The following is a 15,593-nucleotide window of genomic DNA, read 5'->3' on the forward strand; positions in this document are numbered from 1 at the left end:
CTCCAGGTCCGGATGTTCAGGATCTGGTTTTTATAGTCTGTTTTTTAGGATCTGGTTTTCCAGGTCCAGGATCCTGCAGGCTGACCTTTCAGCTATCACATAGACTTGACTGGTGGCCTTTCAGTTTCGACTTTATCATGGTGGAGATAACGAGACATTTCCTGGCGTTGCTCCTGATTGGATCCCAGGGAGACTCTGTGTGTCGGGGCTGGGGGTGGTGGAGGTGACAGAGGGACGGCGGGGGGGTCTAGAAGAATCTGCAGGGTCTATATTAACCCAGTGAATCACAGCGAGTTTGGCATACCAGGTGTCCCCTTTCTCACCATATAAGTCCACCCCCTCCCCCTTCCCTTCAGCCCCCCTCCGCCCTGCCTCACCCCTGCCTCGCCCCTCCTCACCCCCCACAATGCCACAGTGCTATCTCTGGCTATTCTTAGACTGTCCCCTCAGCTTGTAGCAGGCAGGTCCTCCTCCTTTCTCCTCTCAGCTGCTGCAACTCTTTCTCGTCTTTCCTTCGGTTCGTTCATTTCACACCTTTTCTCTCCCCGATCGTTTCTCCTCTCTCCTGTTTCACCTCCTTTCTCTCTTCCAGAGCCTCGCTTCCCACCACTCCAACCGCCGTCAATCTGCTTGCAGTTTGGAGAATCTTTTAGACCTGTGGAAGAATGAGCACCTACACCGTGTCGCTGCCCGGCCCTGGGCCCTGGGGCTTCAGGCTGCAGGGGGGGAAGGACTTCAACATGCCGCTCACCATCTCCAGGGTAAGAACCTGTCCATTCCCAGCGCCGCCTGCGCTTCCTGTTGGGATTCCTTCAGCTTCCTGTTTGTGCTGCTTTACTTTCCTCACCTGCTGGAACTGAATCTTCCGCATTTTAGAAGAGTTTTCCAGAAACGAGGAAATCTATCTCAAAAGGACGAGGTGGGGCGTCGAGGTAGCTCCTCCGCTGACATGTCGTCACATCCAAGAGGAATTAGGTGTTAAAATCGCCTGAAGGCGCTCTGGCAGACATTTGGATCAGTCTGGATCGGTCTGGATCGGTCTGCATCGGTCTGGATCAGTCTGGATCGGTCTGGATCCGTCTGGATCGGTCTGCATCGGTCTGGATCGGTCTGGATCGGTCTGGATCGGTCTGGATCCGTCTGCATCAGTCTGGATCAGTCTGCATCAGTCTGGATCGGTCTGGATCAGTCTGGATCGGTTTGGATCGGTCTGGATCAGTCTGGATCAGTCTGGATCGGTCTGGATCGGTCTGGATCGGTCTGGATCAGTCTGGATCGGTCTGGATCAGTCTGGATCGGTTTGGATCGGTCTGGATCAGTCTGGATCGGTCTGGATCGGTCTGGATCGGTCTGGATCGGTCTGGATCCAGGAGATGATGAAGATGCAACCTAAACAGTTTCAGATGTGAAGGTTTCCAGCATGTCATTGATTGGTGGCAGATCTCACCGAGGCCTGTGGGAGGTGGGGGGGGGGAGGGGGGGGGGGGGGGGGGAGTTGCGGCCCCCAGTGGCCCCTGAAAGCAGAGCTCCAGGTCTAAAACTGGAGCTGGTGTTGGTTTCAGAGCCTCGTCTGTGAATAGCCGGAGAAAGCTGCGTCCTGCATGCTGATCTGCTGTGAATCTGCGGTGGAGATGCTGACATCCTCCAGAAGGCCGTTCAGGATGGTTTCTGACTGACAGCTGTCGTAATGAGCACAGCCTGAGCTGTTCTCACTGTCTTGGTCCAGATGTGGAGAGCCAAGATGCATCAGATGTCTGATCTGGCTTTCCGGTGGTCTCTGCAGGCTGCAGGCGGTTGGGACATTTTATATGAGAGAAAAGGAAACTGGATTTCAGCTCCTGATTCTTCTCTTTGATTCTGGATGTTGTGGTGTGTTTTTATTTGCAGGATAAACCGGTCTGTGTTTTCTCTCAGATGAGACGACGCGTAGGGCAGGATTTCTGCTGCACAGCCTCAACAGGAGCTTTTCTGCAAACGTTTGATAAGTTCACTGATGAGGAAGTCATCTGGAAAGAGATTTCACAATCATGACAAGAATAGTTCAGGTTCCAGGGAAGCTCGTCCCTCCATCAGACCCGTGGAGGTCCTGGTTCTGGAGAGGATCCATCCCTCCATCAGACCCGTTGAGGTCCTGGTTCTGGGGAGGATCCGTCCCTCCATCGGACCCGTTGAGGTCCTGGTTCTGGGGAGGATCCGTCCCTCCATCAGACCCGTTGAAGTCGTGGTTCTGGGGAGGATCCGTCCCTCCATCAGACCCGTTGAGGTCCTGGTTCTGGGGAGGATCCGTCCCTCCATCAGACCCGTTGAAGTCGTGGTTCTGGGGAGGATCCGTCCCTCCATCAGACCCGTGGAGGTCCTGGTTCTGGGGAGGATCCATCCCTCCATCGGACCCGTTGAAGTCCTGGTTCTGGGGAGGATCCGTCCCTCCATCGGACCCGTTGAAGTCCTGGTTCTGGGGAGGATCCGTCCCTCCATCGGACCCGTTGAAGTCCTGGTTCTGGGGAGGATCCGTCCCTCCATCAGACCCGTTGAGGTCCTGGTTCTGGGGAGGATCCATCCCTCCATCAGACCCGTTGAAGTCCTGGTTCTGGGGAGGATCCATCCCTCCATCAGACCCGTGGAGGTCCTGGTTCTGGGGAGGATCCATCCCTCCATCAGACCCGTTGAAGTCCTGGTTCTGGGGAGGATCCATCCCTCCATCAGACCCGTTGAAGTCCTGGTTCTGGGGAGGATCCATCCCTCCATCAGACCCGTGGAGGTCCTGGTTCTGGGGAGGATCCATCCCTCCATCAGACCCGTTGAAGTCCTGGTTCTGGGGAGGATCCGTCCCTCCATCAGACCCGTTGAAGTCCTGGTTCTGGGGAGGATCCGTCCCTCCATCAGACCCGTTTCCACCGATCTTCAGTCCATTTCTTGGGTCATGTGACCTCAGCCTTTTCTGGCTTCCAAAAAGCCATGTTTCCATGGAGACCAGTCAGTAGTAGATGGATCTGCTGGAGGTTCAGATGCGTCTCTCAGGTGCTGATTCAGGTCTTTGCTGGATTTCAGATCCTGATTCTTCTTCTTTTGTCCTCCACGTATTTCTGCCTCCATGCTGAGAAATGCTAACGGCTAACAGCTAGCAGGGAATCAGCTTGTTGCTGCTATCTTCCTGCTTTCTGTCTGATCTTTGCTGCTTTTCACACATGAAACTAAAGAAACGAGAACAAACGATACATCGTCATGACAAAGAAGGTAAAGATCCAGTTTAAACTGGTTCTTTGCTACTTTGCCTGCTGCATGTCGTTGAGACTTTTTTATCTGGAATGATTAGTAGGTCAGAGTTAAGTTGACTTTTCACCGTGCTGTAGATCAGGGTAGACGGTGGTGAACTGTCACACTTCGTGTTCCAGGTTTGCTGTGCGACAGGCTGAGTGTATGACGCAACATAATGGCGTTTAACAGCTGTTCATACACACATGGGAGGAGAGGTTCATTCATTCAGCAACAGCTGATGAGAAGCTTCCCCCCTGCTGCTTCTATCAGGTCATCAGTCCACTGCTCTGACAGCTGCAGCGCTTCCTGCAAACCCCAGCTTCGCCAGCTTTAAACTGACAGAACATCAGTGTATTTTCTGCTTCGTCTTTGTCGTCCAGACAGTTTCTGCCTCAGTTGTTTTGCAAAGATAAGTGCAGAAGAATGCTACTTCTGTACTTCAGCACTACCGCTGCTGTTTTGGCCCTGAGTCTTGCCTCGCAGGTTTCCTGCATCAGTGATGGAGCATCTGGGTCTGTATGTATTTTCCTCATGATGCTCCAAACATTCATTCATTCACTTTCCTAACCGTTTAATCCAGTTCAGGGTCGCGGGGAAGCTGGAGCCTGTCCCAGCAGTCTTTGGGCGAAAAGCAGGGTACACCCTGGACAGCTTGCCAGCTCATCGCAGATGCTCCAAACATTTCCTGTTGAAAGCCGTTCAGAATGAGCTGCTGCTGGAATAACCACGGACATCCCGGGTTACACCTCGCCTTTGTTTGTTATGTCAACATAAAACTTCATTCCAGGTCTAGTCCGGTTGGACTGAAACATCAGAAAGAAAGTTGAAAGCAGGGTGCATTTATCCCCAGCAACAAATGCAAAGTAAGAACCCAGGCCAGAACCAGACCAGTCACTGCTCGGCTTCACCCCTGGCCTTAGTTTCTTTTACGTCCACCCCGATACATAAACAACGGGCGGAGCCTCCAAAACATCAGACGTAGGTTTCTGGAAAGCTGAATTGAAGCTCACTGGGCGGTTCCCACCATCACCATCTTTGCAGCTTCACATGTCCCTCCTGGAAAATACAAAAAAATACAAACTCCAAGCTGCCTGTAGCTAAGAGCTCAGCAAGCTAACCAGAGCTAACTAGCTAAAGGAAATAGACTAAAGCTAAGGTGCACTGTTTGCTAGCTAAAAGTCATAACCCCACAGTTGTAATGAAGACTTGACATATTAAACCTTCATTTTTTTTTTGTACCAGGTTTTAAACATGTTTTTTTCTGCTGTAAACGTGTTTATTTCTGCTGTAAACGTGTTTATTTCTGCTGTAAACATGTTTGTTTCTGCTGTAAACATGTTTATTCCTGCTGTATACATGTTTATTCCTGCTTTATGTTTGTTTCTGCTGTAAACATGTTTGTTTCTGCGGTAAACATGTTTGTTTCTGCTGTAAACATGTTTATTCCTGCTGTAAACGTGTTTATTTCTGCTGTAAACATGTATATCCTGCTGTAAACATGTTTATTCCTGCTGTAAACATGTTTGTTTCTGCTGTAAACATGTTTATTCCTGCTGTAAACATGTTTATTTCTGCTGTAAACATGTTCATTCTGCTGTAAACATGTTTATTCCTGCTGTAAACATGTTTATTTCTGCTGTAAACATGTTTATTCTGCTGTAAACATGTTTATTCCTGCTGTAAACATGTTTATTGCAACTGTAAACATGTTTGTTTCTGCTGTAAACATGTTTATTCCTGCTGTAAACATGTTTATTTCTGCTGTAAACATGTTTATTCTGCTGTAAACATGTTTATTCCTGCTGTAAACATGTTTATTTCTGCTGTGAAGTTGATCTTTTTAACATGGGAGTCTATGGGGATTTGCTCTGTTTTGCAGCCCCTAGTGGATGAAGGGGGAACTGCAGTTTTTGGCACCTCCGCATAGGCTTCAGTTTTAAAATAGCTGAATTTGTCTTATCTTGAAAAGAGTCGCTAAAGGAACCCTAAATATTGTGAGAGGGTTGCTAAGTTGGCAGCTTTGGGTCGCCATGGTGACGGTTTTCCTTCTTGTTTTGACCCGGATTCATCTTTGGAAGCAGCAAAAGTGTGCTGTCTTTAGAACCACGTAGCAGAAGAGCAAATTACAGCAAGATAAGCATCATTTTTTGTTTGTATCACTGTTTTTGTGTTTGAAGCTGAAATAAGCATTCTTCATATCGTACAGCTGCCCTCCGTTCTGCCACGTTCATCATGAGTTATGGGCTTCGTGCATCACAGATCAGCATCACACACAGTGGATGTGGATGACTGAATGAGTTCCATGTCTGAAGGACAGCGATTCACAGATTGTTATCACTGAAAAGTGGCGCTTCATCTTGGGAACTTTCACCAGACTATTCCTCCAACTTTGGGAATTTTGCCCACATCCAGCTGTGCATCAATAGAACCATCAGGCAGATGAAGTCCTCCATGGACACTGATGTCCTCCATACCATCACAGCTTCCTCTGATAGCAGCCTGGGTGATCCTTATCATTGTGGAATGTAGAAACGGACATCAGGTCCACTGTCTTCCTGTCCTTCTGAGGTGAGCTGGTGTCCAGAGTTCATACCTGTTTTCCTCCTAGTGCAATCCAGTTTCAGATCCAACTGTAACCTGTGGTCGCCCCGATAACCTCTCCGGGGTTTCTGACTACCTGAATCTTCTCCCAACATCCTTCTCTCTAGATACTGAAAACCCAAAGTCCTTTACAATCTTTCTCTGAGAAATATTGATTGAACTTTCAGATGACCCTGAAATGGTGTTTGGAGCAAAGTCATAAATCACAACCCATATTTGCTGCTGTTATACCCAATCCTGGCACCCTCACCTGTATGGAGAACCTTCCAGAACCACATGAATATTCATTCATTTACCATTTCTGTATGGGATCCTACATTTGTTTCTGTTTTCAAACAGAGTGAAGCTGATCAGTGGGTTTCATTGGATTCCTGTCTGTTGGGTCGCTCTGAGTCTGAGACCTACAGGAGACCTCCAGGGCTAAAAACAGCTTTGGACTTTTGTGACATCCTTTCTTTGGGAAAAAAAGAGCCTTTAAATTTTCAAATGAAGCTCACAAACCTACCGTTCATTCACTCAAGCAGATCTGTGTGACTAATTCCTGCCTGGTGAAGTTTAAATCGTCTATTAATACTCTGTTATGAGTCATCAGCTTGCACTGAGCTGTCTACACATTCAGCTTTAAATACTTCAACTTCTAATGATAGAAACAGGAATAAACAGAAGAACTCAAACACACTGAATACTGACTCCGTCTCCACGGATGGAGTTCAATGGCGTCCAACCATCAGCCATCGTTCTCTCTGGATGGACTCCCCCCATCATCCCCTTGAGCTCTGTGGGAGCAGTGATGAAGAGGAAGGATTACCCACAGATGAGGCAGAAGCAGACAAGATTAGCTGCTGTGAGCTTGAGTAAAATCAGTGTGACATTTACAACACGTGTGAAGCTTGTCAGGACCTTTAAACACAAAACTCAGGTTGATGTTTGTTCTTCATGTTTGAGCCACAGAACTAGAGCAGCAGTGGATTAATGAAAGTATTTCCACTGGTGAGTCTGTTAAAGGTTAAAGGTTTATTGCTGTTTATTTTGAGACTTTTGGCTGGCAGTAAAGATATTTTCTACTCCTTGTGGCTTCTTCATGGTTGCCATTCGCCTGTGGTATGCCCAGGTACTTGTAGCTTTCCTCCACATCTGTTATCCTGCCCTCTGGGAGTGCAATGCCCTCCGTATGGATTACCTTCCCTCTCTGTGTTACCATCCACCCACATTTCTGCAGTCCGAATGATATTCCGATGTCCCTGCCATAGATCCTGGTGGTGTGGATCAGTGAGTCGATGTCCCGCTCACTCTTAGCGTACAGCTTGATGTCATCCATGTACAGGAGGCGGCTGATGGTGGCCCCATTCCTGAGTTGATATCCATAGCCAGTCTTGTTGATTATTTGGCTGAGGGGGTTCAGGCCGATACAGAACAGCAGCGGGGACAGGGCATCTCCTTGATATATGCCACATTTGATGGAGACTTCCAGGGTGGTCTGCCACAGCCTCATTGAGTTTGCAACGAAGGTCCCCATGTTGCCGTTGGTCTTGTACAGCTTCAGACATTCCAGGATCCATGTGTGTGGCATTGAGTCATAGGCTTTCCGGTAGTCAGTCCAGGCGGTGCACAGGTTTGTCTGTCTGGTTTTGTAGTCTCTGGCAACTGTTCTGTCAACCAGCAGCTGGTGTTTGACTCCTCTGGTTCCTTTGCCAATGCCTTTCTGTGTCTCCGCCATGTATTGATCCATGTAACTGCTTACCTTAGCCGCTATGATGCCTGAAAGGAGCTTCCATGTCGTGGAGAGGCAGGTTATTGGTCTGTAGTGAAATGGGACTGATCAGGGACTGATCCCTTGTGGGGGTCTTTCAGTATCAGGACTGTTCGTCCCTTGGTCAGCCATTCAGGGTGAGTCCCATCCCTCAGGAGTTGGTTTATTTGTGCTGCCAGGCGTTCATAGAGTGAAGCCAGCCTCTTTAGCCAGAAGGCATGGATCGTATCAGGGCCAGGCGCTGACCAGTTCTTCATACCTGAGAGTCTATGCTGGATAGCTGCCACTGTGATGGTAACTGGGTCTTGTTCAGGGAGGGAGCTGTGCTCTTCTCTGCGGTCTTTTAACCACTGTGCTTCACTGTTATGTGATGCCTCCTTCTCCCATATGCCTTTCCAGTGTTGTTCCGTCTCCAGCCTTGGTGGGTCAGTTTGTGTGGTATTACCCTGCCACTGGGAGTACCTTTAGCAGGGTTAGTTGAGAACAGCCAGTTTATTCTTCTGGCCTTAGCTTCTCTTGTGTATCTCTTCAGTCAGACAACCAATGCTTGGAGTCTTTGTTTGGTGGTTTCCAGGGCCTCATGTATGGGCATCTGGCTGTACTTCTCAGGTTGTGCCCTTCTGAAGTTCTGACAGTTGACTAACCTCCCTTCTTGGTTTATAACCTCCTCTTCCATGGTGCCTCCTTCTTGTCCTTGATGTTCTTCCATGAAGCTTCTCTAGGATCACCGTTGCTGTACTGCATATCAGCTCATTGGTTTCAGTGATGGTCACGGTAGGGCTTGTACTTATTGCTGCATTCACCTCAGTAAGAAGGCTTTCTGGTGGTACATGACTAATTCTTGCCAGTGGGTGCCGGGCATGCCTCACTATCATTTTAGCTACGATGCTGTCTCTGAGGCTGATGATTCCCTCACTTATCTCAAACGCTGCAATCACCAGAAATAGATGATAGATAACAGCTTCAATGAGTCACTTAACAATAAAAACATTTACTTTTGTCATTTGTAGCCAGGTCAATGCTCATCATACCAAAGTAATATGAAAGATTTCAAGAAAAATGCTTTCAAAATCATCCCAGAGGCTCAGAGAACAGTCAACAAAGGAAATCAGTCACCAGTGTTTCACAGCAGAGCAGATGACTGGTCCCAGTGCTGCAGGAGAGGAGAGAAAAATCTCGTTTAGCTGCCAGCTTTCATATGAAAATATTTTCAGCATGAATTCCAACCAGCTTTTAATATCTGGAGCAGCACTGGTTTTCCAGAGCCTGAGGAGGATCCTGGCAACTGGGACCAGTCCCACTGGAACCACTGGGCTTTGGCCAGTAAGTGTAGTCTTGGTGGCAGACGTTCCAGTGGTCAGCATCATGCAGGACGTTCCCACCACGTCTCTTCCTGGAAGACGATGCTTCTCCACCATCCTTCCAGTTTAATGATGTGTTGGACACTTCTGAACTGGTTTTAGTGGTTCCTGCATCTCCTGACATGTTTTCTCTGCGTGATGCCGATGGTCTGACCCTTCTGGAACACGCTAACATCTTTCCACAGGATGTCGTTCCACATGCATGTTTAGGAGACGAGAAGCTGCATCAGATGTTGCAGCTGGAAGATCGTCGTGCTGCAGGAACGATCCAGCAGGACGCTCCGACCTGGTAGCTCAGTTCCATCCTGGAGGCAGTGAATAAAATCTAAACTATAGATTTAAACTTTCGGAATCTGAAGCTGCTGAAAGACGTAAACTCTGTCAGACTCATCTGTAAATGACCTGGATAAATGATTGCTTTGCATCTCATGCTGCAGATTTCATGTGTGCTGTTGTGGTTCAGCTTCTGACTGCTGTCAGTCTGTCCTCCTGAGACAGCTGAGTGTCTCCGAGCTGCGCTCGTAAAGTTTAACGGGCTGCGTGAAAGCCGACCGGCCAGTAACCTGACCTCTGCTGTAACACACTGAGCTGACGAAGCACCCCGATCCTCCTGCATCCTGCTGCAGCTGCCCTCCAAATGATCGGGGATCCCAAAGACGTCCGGGAACTCCAAAGACAAGAGGCTGGACTGGAGTTTAGTGGCTTCACTGGTAGTTTGGTGGTGTGTGATGAGACGAGCAGAACAGAAATGCAGATTGTCTTTCAGAAGGAAGAAGGAGGGAAAACATGCAAGATGTAGGCCAGAGGTAAAATGATCACAAACTGATGCGAAAAGAGCTCAAATCAGAATGAAAATGACTCCAAATGGCGCAAAATGACAACAGAGTGAAACGAACAACACATAAAAGTTGCTAAATGACACCAAAGCAACAGCATGGAGGTGTCACATGACTTCAGGAAGCTCCTGCAGAGTTATCACAGACCCACAGAAGCAACGTCTGCAGCAGACAGAAAATACGCAGAAAGCGCCGCATCTCAGCCAGCAGGACTTTCATTTCACTGTGAAGGTGATCTGAGTGGAATAATCTCCCACGGCACGGAGCTCGTCCTTATCGCTGCAGCCAGCCCAGCAACCAACACAGGAGCCTGCAGCGAGGCGGCTGCAGCTGCTGACAGGAAGTCGGCTGTTTTTAGCCTGAAAGGCTCACAAACACACACACAAACACACACCCATCCTATCGGTTGCTCTGCTGTTTCACTTTACATCTACTGTTACTGGTCGCTCAGTGTGTGTGATGCAGTCCAGGTTCATGACTCCACGTCTGTTCCTGTCCAGCTGGATCTGCAGCTCTGTGCTCACACTGGGGGCAACCTCTGTGGATCGGAGGGGTCTCCATGCTGGTCCATCAGGAGCTCCTCACTCTGACATGACTTCTGTCAGGACACTAACTCATCATCATGGACGACAAGCTCGCTTTCTGTTTGAGTTTTATTATCACAATAAGTCTTGTTTTAACTTCACTATGAGGAAAAGGCTGCCAGAGCTTCCCAACGTACCCCCTGCATGCAACTACCTGTGGACCCCCGCCTGCTCCATGCTGCTTGGTTTTCTGCTTTCATCAGCTGCTTCTCACCATGAATGATGCTTCCTGGCTGACTGCTTTTCTTTGATAAAACCAAACTTGAGCTATATACCATCCATCTGCACCACGGCGTTTCTCACACACGTCTCATTCGTACAAAACTGGTTTCATACGAATGAAACACACGAATGATAAAGAACTAGACATCAGGTGGTCTCTGTGGACGTGGTCTTCATTTCACTGGTTAATGTTCGTCTGCAAAACCATCCTGAATTAGCTGCCGTTAAATCTGACAAGTTGTGAGAGTGTGTCGTGGGAGAGTATGTGAGGGGGGCGGAGGGGCAGGGGAGTGCGAAATTGAGTATGTTTAAGTGATGGCATAGATAGGGTGTGTGTAGGGTGTCTGCCACCTCCTGGGTGGATGCATGGCTGGCTCCGGAGGGGGGTGGTTGGGTGTTTGGCAACGGCTACCGGCTGCCCTGGTCTCGGGGTTCTCCTGGCCTTCCTCTTGCCTTTGTGTGGGCACATTGTGCAGGCGGGGCCACATTGTGCGGGCGGGGCCACATTGTGTGGGCGGGGCCACATTGGCATGATCACTCTTCTCTGAACACGTTCCACTCTGTATGTTCTGCATGTGACACAGTCACTGAGTCGCCTGCAGGTTTATTTACTAACGGCTAATTTTATTTCTGTGTTTCTGATTTAGCTTGTGAGTCCTGGGCTCTCCTGATAGTTGATGGCTTCATCCTCCTGCAGGGGGAACATGACTCCAGTGTGTATAGGTGTATATATAGGCGGGTGTGTATGTGTGTGTATATGTGTAGGTTGTTCTCTCTCTCATTAACTCTCTATGAGGTGGGGTTTTTTTTGGTTTTTTCTTCTTTTTCGATTCTCTTTCTGCCCCTCTCATGTCCTCTCCGGTCCGGTCCAGCAATGCAAACTTTGTAATACAAACAATTATGTGAAATAAATAGATAAATAAAATAAGAATCCAGAATATCAAGGAGAGCGTTATATCTATGATGCTTCCCTTGGCAAAGTAAATTTCCCCATCAGAACAAAGATAATTCAGATGATCATTCTGCTGCTTTAATGCTGGAAAAGACAAAAAAGAAACAAATCTGACAAGTTACCAATAAATACATTTTAATGTGTGTTCATCCAGACTGCTGCTGTTTAACAGACCAAACGTTCGTACAGAGCTGCGTTAGACTGCCTATTCTTATTTTGCGCCTTGATTCTGGAATTCCCTCCAGGACGCCAGAGTGCTCGGTAACTTAAAGCTTTATTTGGAACTGATGTTACTGAAGTCTGAGGATGCAACTATGAAGATAACTGGATGCGTTTTTTCATCTGTTTTTATGTTCTGGCTGCAGTAGCGGGCCGTCTGGGCCAGCTCTCCCTCACAAACCTTCCTGCTTAAATACAAGTTGAATAAAAATAAATCATGAATGGATAACAAAAGCAAAATAAGAAATTATTAATAAACCATCCTCAGGGTCTTGTCAGAATCCTCCCTGATCTTTGGGTGCTACCACACAGTTCCGTGAAAAAGAGTTAAAATTAGCAAAAGAAAACAAAACTGCCAAATAAACCAGTGGATCTTTAGAGGACACGAAGGCTGAAGAGAGGCCAACAGGCTTCATGGCTTCATGGGGTTTCTGGCTGAGACTGCCATTAGAAAGTTCTCCTCAGACAAGCTGGTTGGAACAACCTGAGCTTGTAGTGCTGGTTGGCAGCAGGATTTCTGTTTGTGTGATGAAACTGTGGAGAGTCCTGCAGATTGTTTGGGAAAAGTGGGCATAACGTGCATGCACTGCAAAAGGCTCTGGGAAAGTAGGCCACTCTGCTGCCTGGACAGAACTCACATTGTTTGAGCTCAGCGAGCAGCTTCCTGAGTGGAACAGTCCACTTTAGTTTGGTTTAATCCAGCCGTCCGTGACCAAATGAGCTGCGAGCTGAGTGACCCTGAAACCAGCTGGAGTCAGCAAATACAGGCCAGAACAGAACGTTGACATGATGCAACAGGATGATGCTGCAGATCGTCTCATAGCAGGACAAAAGGTCCTGTTGCAGTTAAAAACACACCAGCAGAAAACACTGTACGCAGGGTTGGGACAAGCAGCCCACTCATTACAAGTTCCATAGTATCCTACGCACCGTCCTCTTCATCAGCTCCACCTGTCCGACTTCCTGTTAACAGTCACATGGCAGCATGTCAACACGGTGAAGACAACCTGCTGGAGTTCAAACTGAGCATCAGGATGAGGAAGAAAGAAGATGTAAGGTTGCTGGTCTGAGTCTGTACTGGGATCTTCACACACAACCATCTATAGGTTTCCAGAGAAGATCTGAAGAAGAGAAAACATCCAGCAGCAGTTGTCTGGACCAGAACGCAGCAGAAGACCACCCTGTCAGCCCCCCTGTCAGCTTGGACAGCTGAGGCTACAATTCACACAAACTCGCCAGAACTGGACAGTAGAAGCTGGAAAAACAGCAGATAAATACAAAATAAAAATTCTCAGCTCAAGGAAAGATCAGATTATCACAAGGTGGTCTTTACAGCTTTGAAATGAAGTAGTTGGTTGCTTCAAAGACAATCAGCTTCTGCTTCCTGCCTGGTTCTGATCTGTCTGGAAGAAATCTGTTTCTGAACTGAAGATATTTGTCGGGGTTTATACAAGAAAGAGCTCAACTAAATGAGGAGGAAATGTCCATAAAGACATTTTAAAGTAAACAAGGATTTCAAATGAAACTTCTGCTGAGGAGGAAGTGGAAGTGTCTAAGCTACAGGACCCCCCCGGACCCCCAGGACCCGGTGGAATCAACCTTAAGGACACAATAAAAATGTCAGAAAATAGAAATCTGGGCCAATGGCTTCTTTTCCCTGAGTTTGGACAAGGCGTCGGAGGGGAAGACGGCGTTCACGCATTATGGAAAAACGTACGTGTGACAGTGACTTCTCAAGGTCTTCCACTCAGTGGTGATGGACATCCTGAGGGATTAGAGGCATCTGTCTACACTGGCAACAAAAGTTAAAAACGATGATCACAAGACTGTGGCTCTATTGAGAGACATCCTACTTACCCCGATCTGTAGACAGGCCCAGCACAGTCAGTAATGTGAAAGACTCATAGACCGAAGGACCCAGATCTACAGCCGGGTGAGTAGATGTTATAGACCAATGGGTCCAAAGATGCTCAGACCAGACTGCACACTGGGGCTTCATCCTTGAGGGGAGGGGGGTCCTGGAAGGACTGGTGGAGTTGAGTAGAATAAAGATAAGCAAGCCGCACTAATAATGGACAGTCATTGCTAAAGGCAAACTGATGGTAGACCGTGATCTGTGCACATGGATCTGGACGTTGTGCATCAGAAAGCCCACCCCACTGCGGGATCACATGGCAAAGGAAATGTCTTTTTCTGTCAGACACAAGAAACGGGAGGATTTACCAAAGTTAAGGTGGTCCCTGAGATTTGGTGTCAAAGGTGGTCCGGGGCAACCGCAATGATTCATGACGGGAACTGAATAAACAATACCTGAACCCCTGTCCCACCAGGTGTGCAAACACAGTGAGGTGTGTGGGCGATTCAGTGCCGGACAACGTGGACACTGACAAGCGGATTAACGATAAAAAGCACTGTACCCTGGGGGTCAGTTTGCAAGAATGTAGCTGGACCTCAAGGAGTCACGGAGAACTGTGGTGGAAAGTATCACCTCATGCTTGCATGTGACCCCAAACATTCCACAATGCACAATTCACATGGTTAGCAGTGGCCTTGGTCTCTACTCAGACACTGTTACAGCCTGCAGAGGAAGTTCCTCCTGGCCTTCCTCACTTCGTCCTCCTCCTGCAGGTGAAGCGCTCAGAGGTCCCAGTCCTGGAGCTGAAATAGCTCCACCGGGTGAAAACAGAAGCGTGATGGAGAAGTCAGGCAGAACCAGGCAGAGGTTAGACGTGTGTGGACAGCTGTTCTGGCTTTCATCGGCCATTTGTGTCTTCTCATTGTGTGCGATGGTCGATGAGGCGCCAGAAGAAGTGAAAGGTCACATGTTGCAGTGCAGGTGATGTCAGGGTGAAGGGAGACGGAAAAGGCTTGGAGTTCACTGATCATTTCTCACAGAGATTATCCTGTAAAGACGAATGTTTTCATTCAACAAACCTCTTTCGTGTTTTCTCAGTTCGTTTAAATACAAAAACAACACTGCAATCATGTTTTTAATATAACTTTAATCATTTAGAAAGCATTTAAGCAAATGAATAAATCCCTTCAAATAAATTTATTACGGATTGTGTTTCTGCATTATAATTCCTTTGAGGAGAAATGAAATATTTTCCTTCACTTCATTTATTTATGAGCAAGTTACAGGGATGACGGATCTAATTCTATTTCTGGTTTGCCTGAAGCCACTGGATGATACAGACGATATAAACCAGTTTCCTGCTGCTTCCACACCCACCTGCTGACCCTGCTCCGAATCTTTTTCATCAGAATGATTCGTTTTACAAGCACTGGCCACCTGGTTTATCACACCACTGACGGAGCTCTATACTCACCAAGAGATTTTATTCCGTGATTATTATCTGTTTTTGCCGGCTTTTATCTGTCTGTCAGATTGTTTATTAGCAACTTTACATAGGTTAGGGTCACGGCCCTTGATCAGAAAATCCAGGAGGAATTTCTGCCAGTTCTGTCCTCTGAGGACGTGGAGGATGTTTACATCTTTGGATTATTGGTGATCGGGATTCTGCTGATTGGCGCTGGTGGAGTCCTGATCTACCTCAAGACCCGTGAGATTCTGGCAACAACTGGCAGGCTGCCTGAATTCTGTAACGGTATGTGCCAAGCTGGCAGTGCACAGACTCCTGCGTTGACCGGACTCGACCATAAGCAGGATACCAGTCTGGCTCATACTGGTCATCTGGCCGTGGTCCCAGAGCAGAATCGCAGAATCGATAACAACATGGAGAAGAATCGGTGGCTCTATATTTCTCTTTTGTCATTAATGTTACATGTTTGTATGTCTGACCTTGGACGAGC

General features: G+C 47.7%; 1 protein-coding gene across 2 annotated transcripts in view; it reads left to right on the forward strand.

Annotated features, from left to right (window-relative positions):
* The first annotated feature begins 432 nt into the window (after nucleotides 1-432).
* Nucleotides 433-15,593, forward strand: part of LOC306762188 (LIM domain-binding protein 3-like) — a 102,727-nt gene continuing 87,566 nt past the window's right edge. The window contains exons 1-2 of one of the 2 annotated variants that reach the window (XM_079248608.1): nucleotides 433-517; nucleotides 593-761. In XM_079248608.1, the coding sequence (XP_079104734.1) occupies nucleotides 666-761 (96 nt within the window). In that variant the 5' untranslated portion in view covers nucleotides 433-517; nucleotides 593-665. The other variant, XM_079248609.1, reaches the window with a different exon arrangement.

The sequence above is a fragment of the Telmatherina bonti genome (assembly GCF_933228915.1).
Source record: "Telmatherina bonti genome assembly, chromosome: 11".
NCBI classification, from domain to species: domain Eukaryota; kingdom Metazoa; phylum Chordata; class Actinopteri; order Atheriniformes; family Telmatherinidae; genus Telmatherina; species Telmatherina bonti.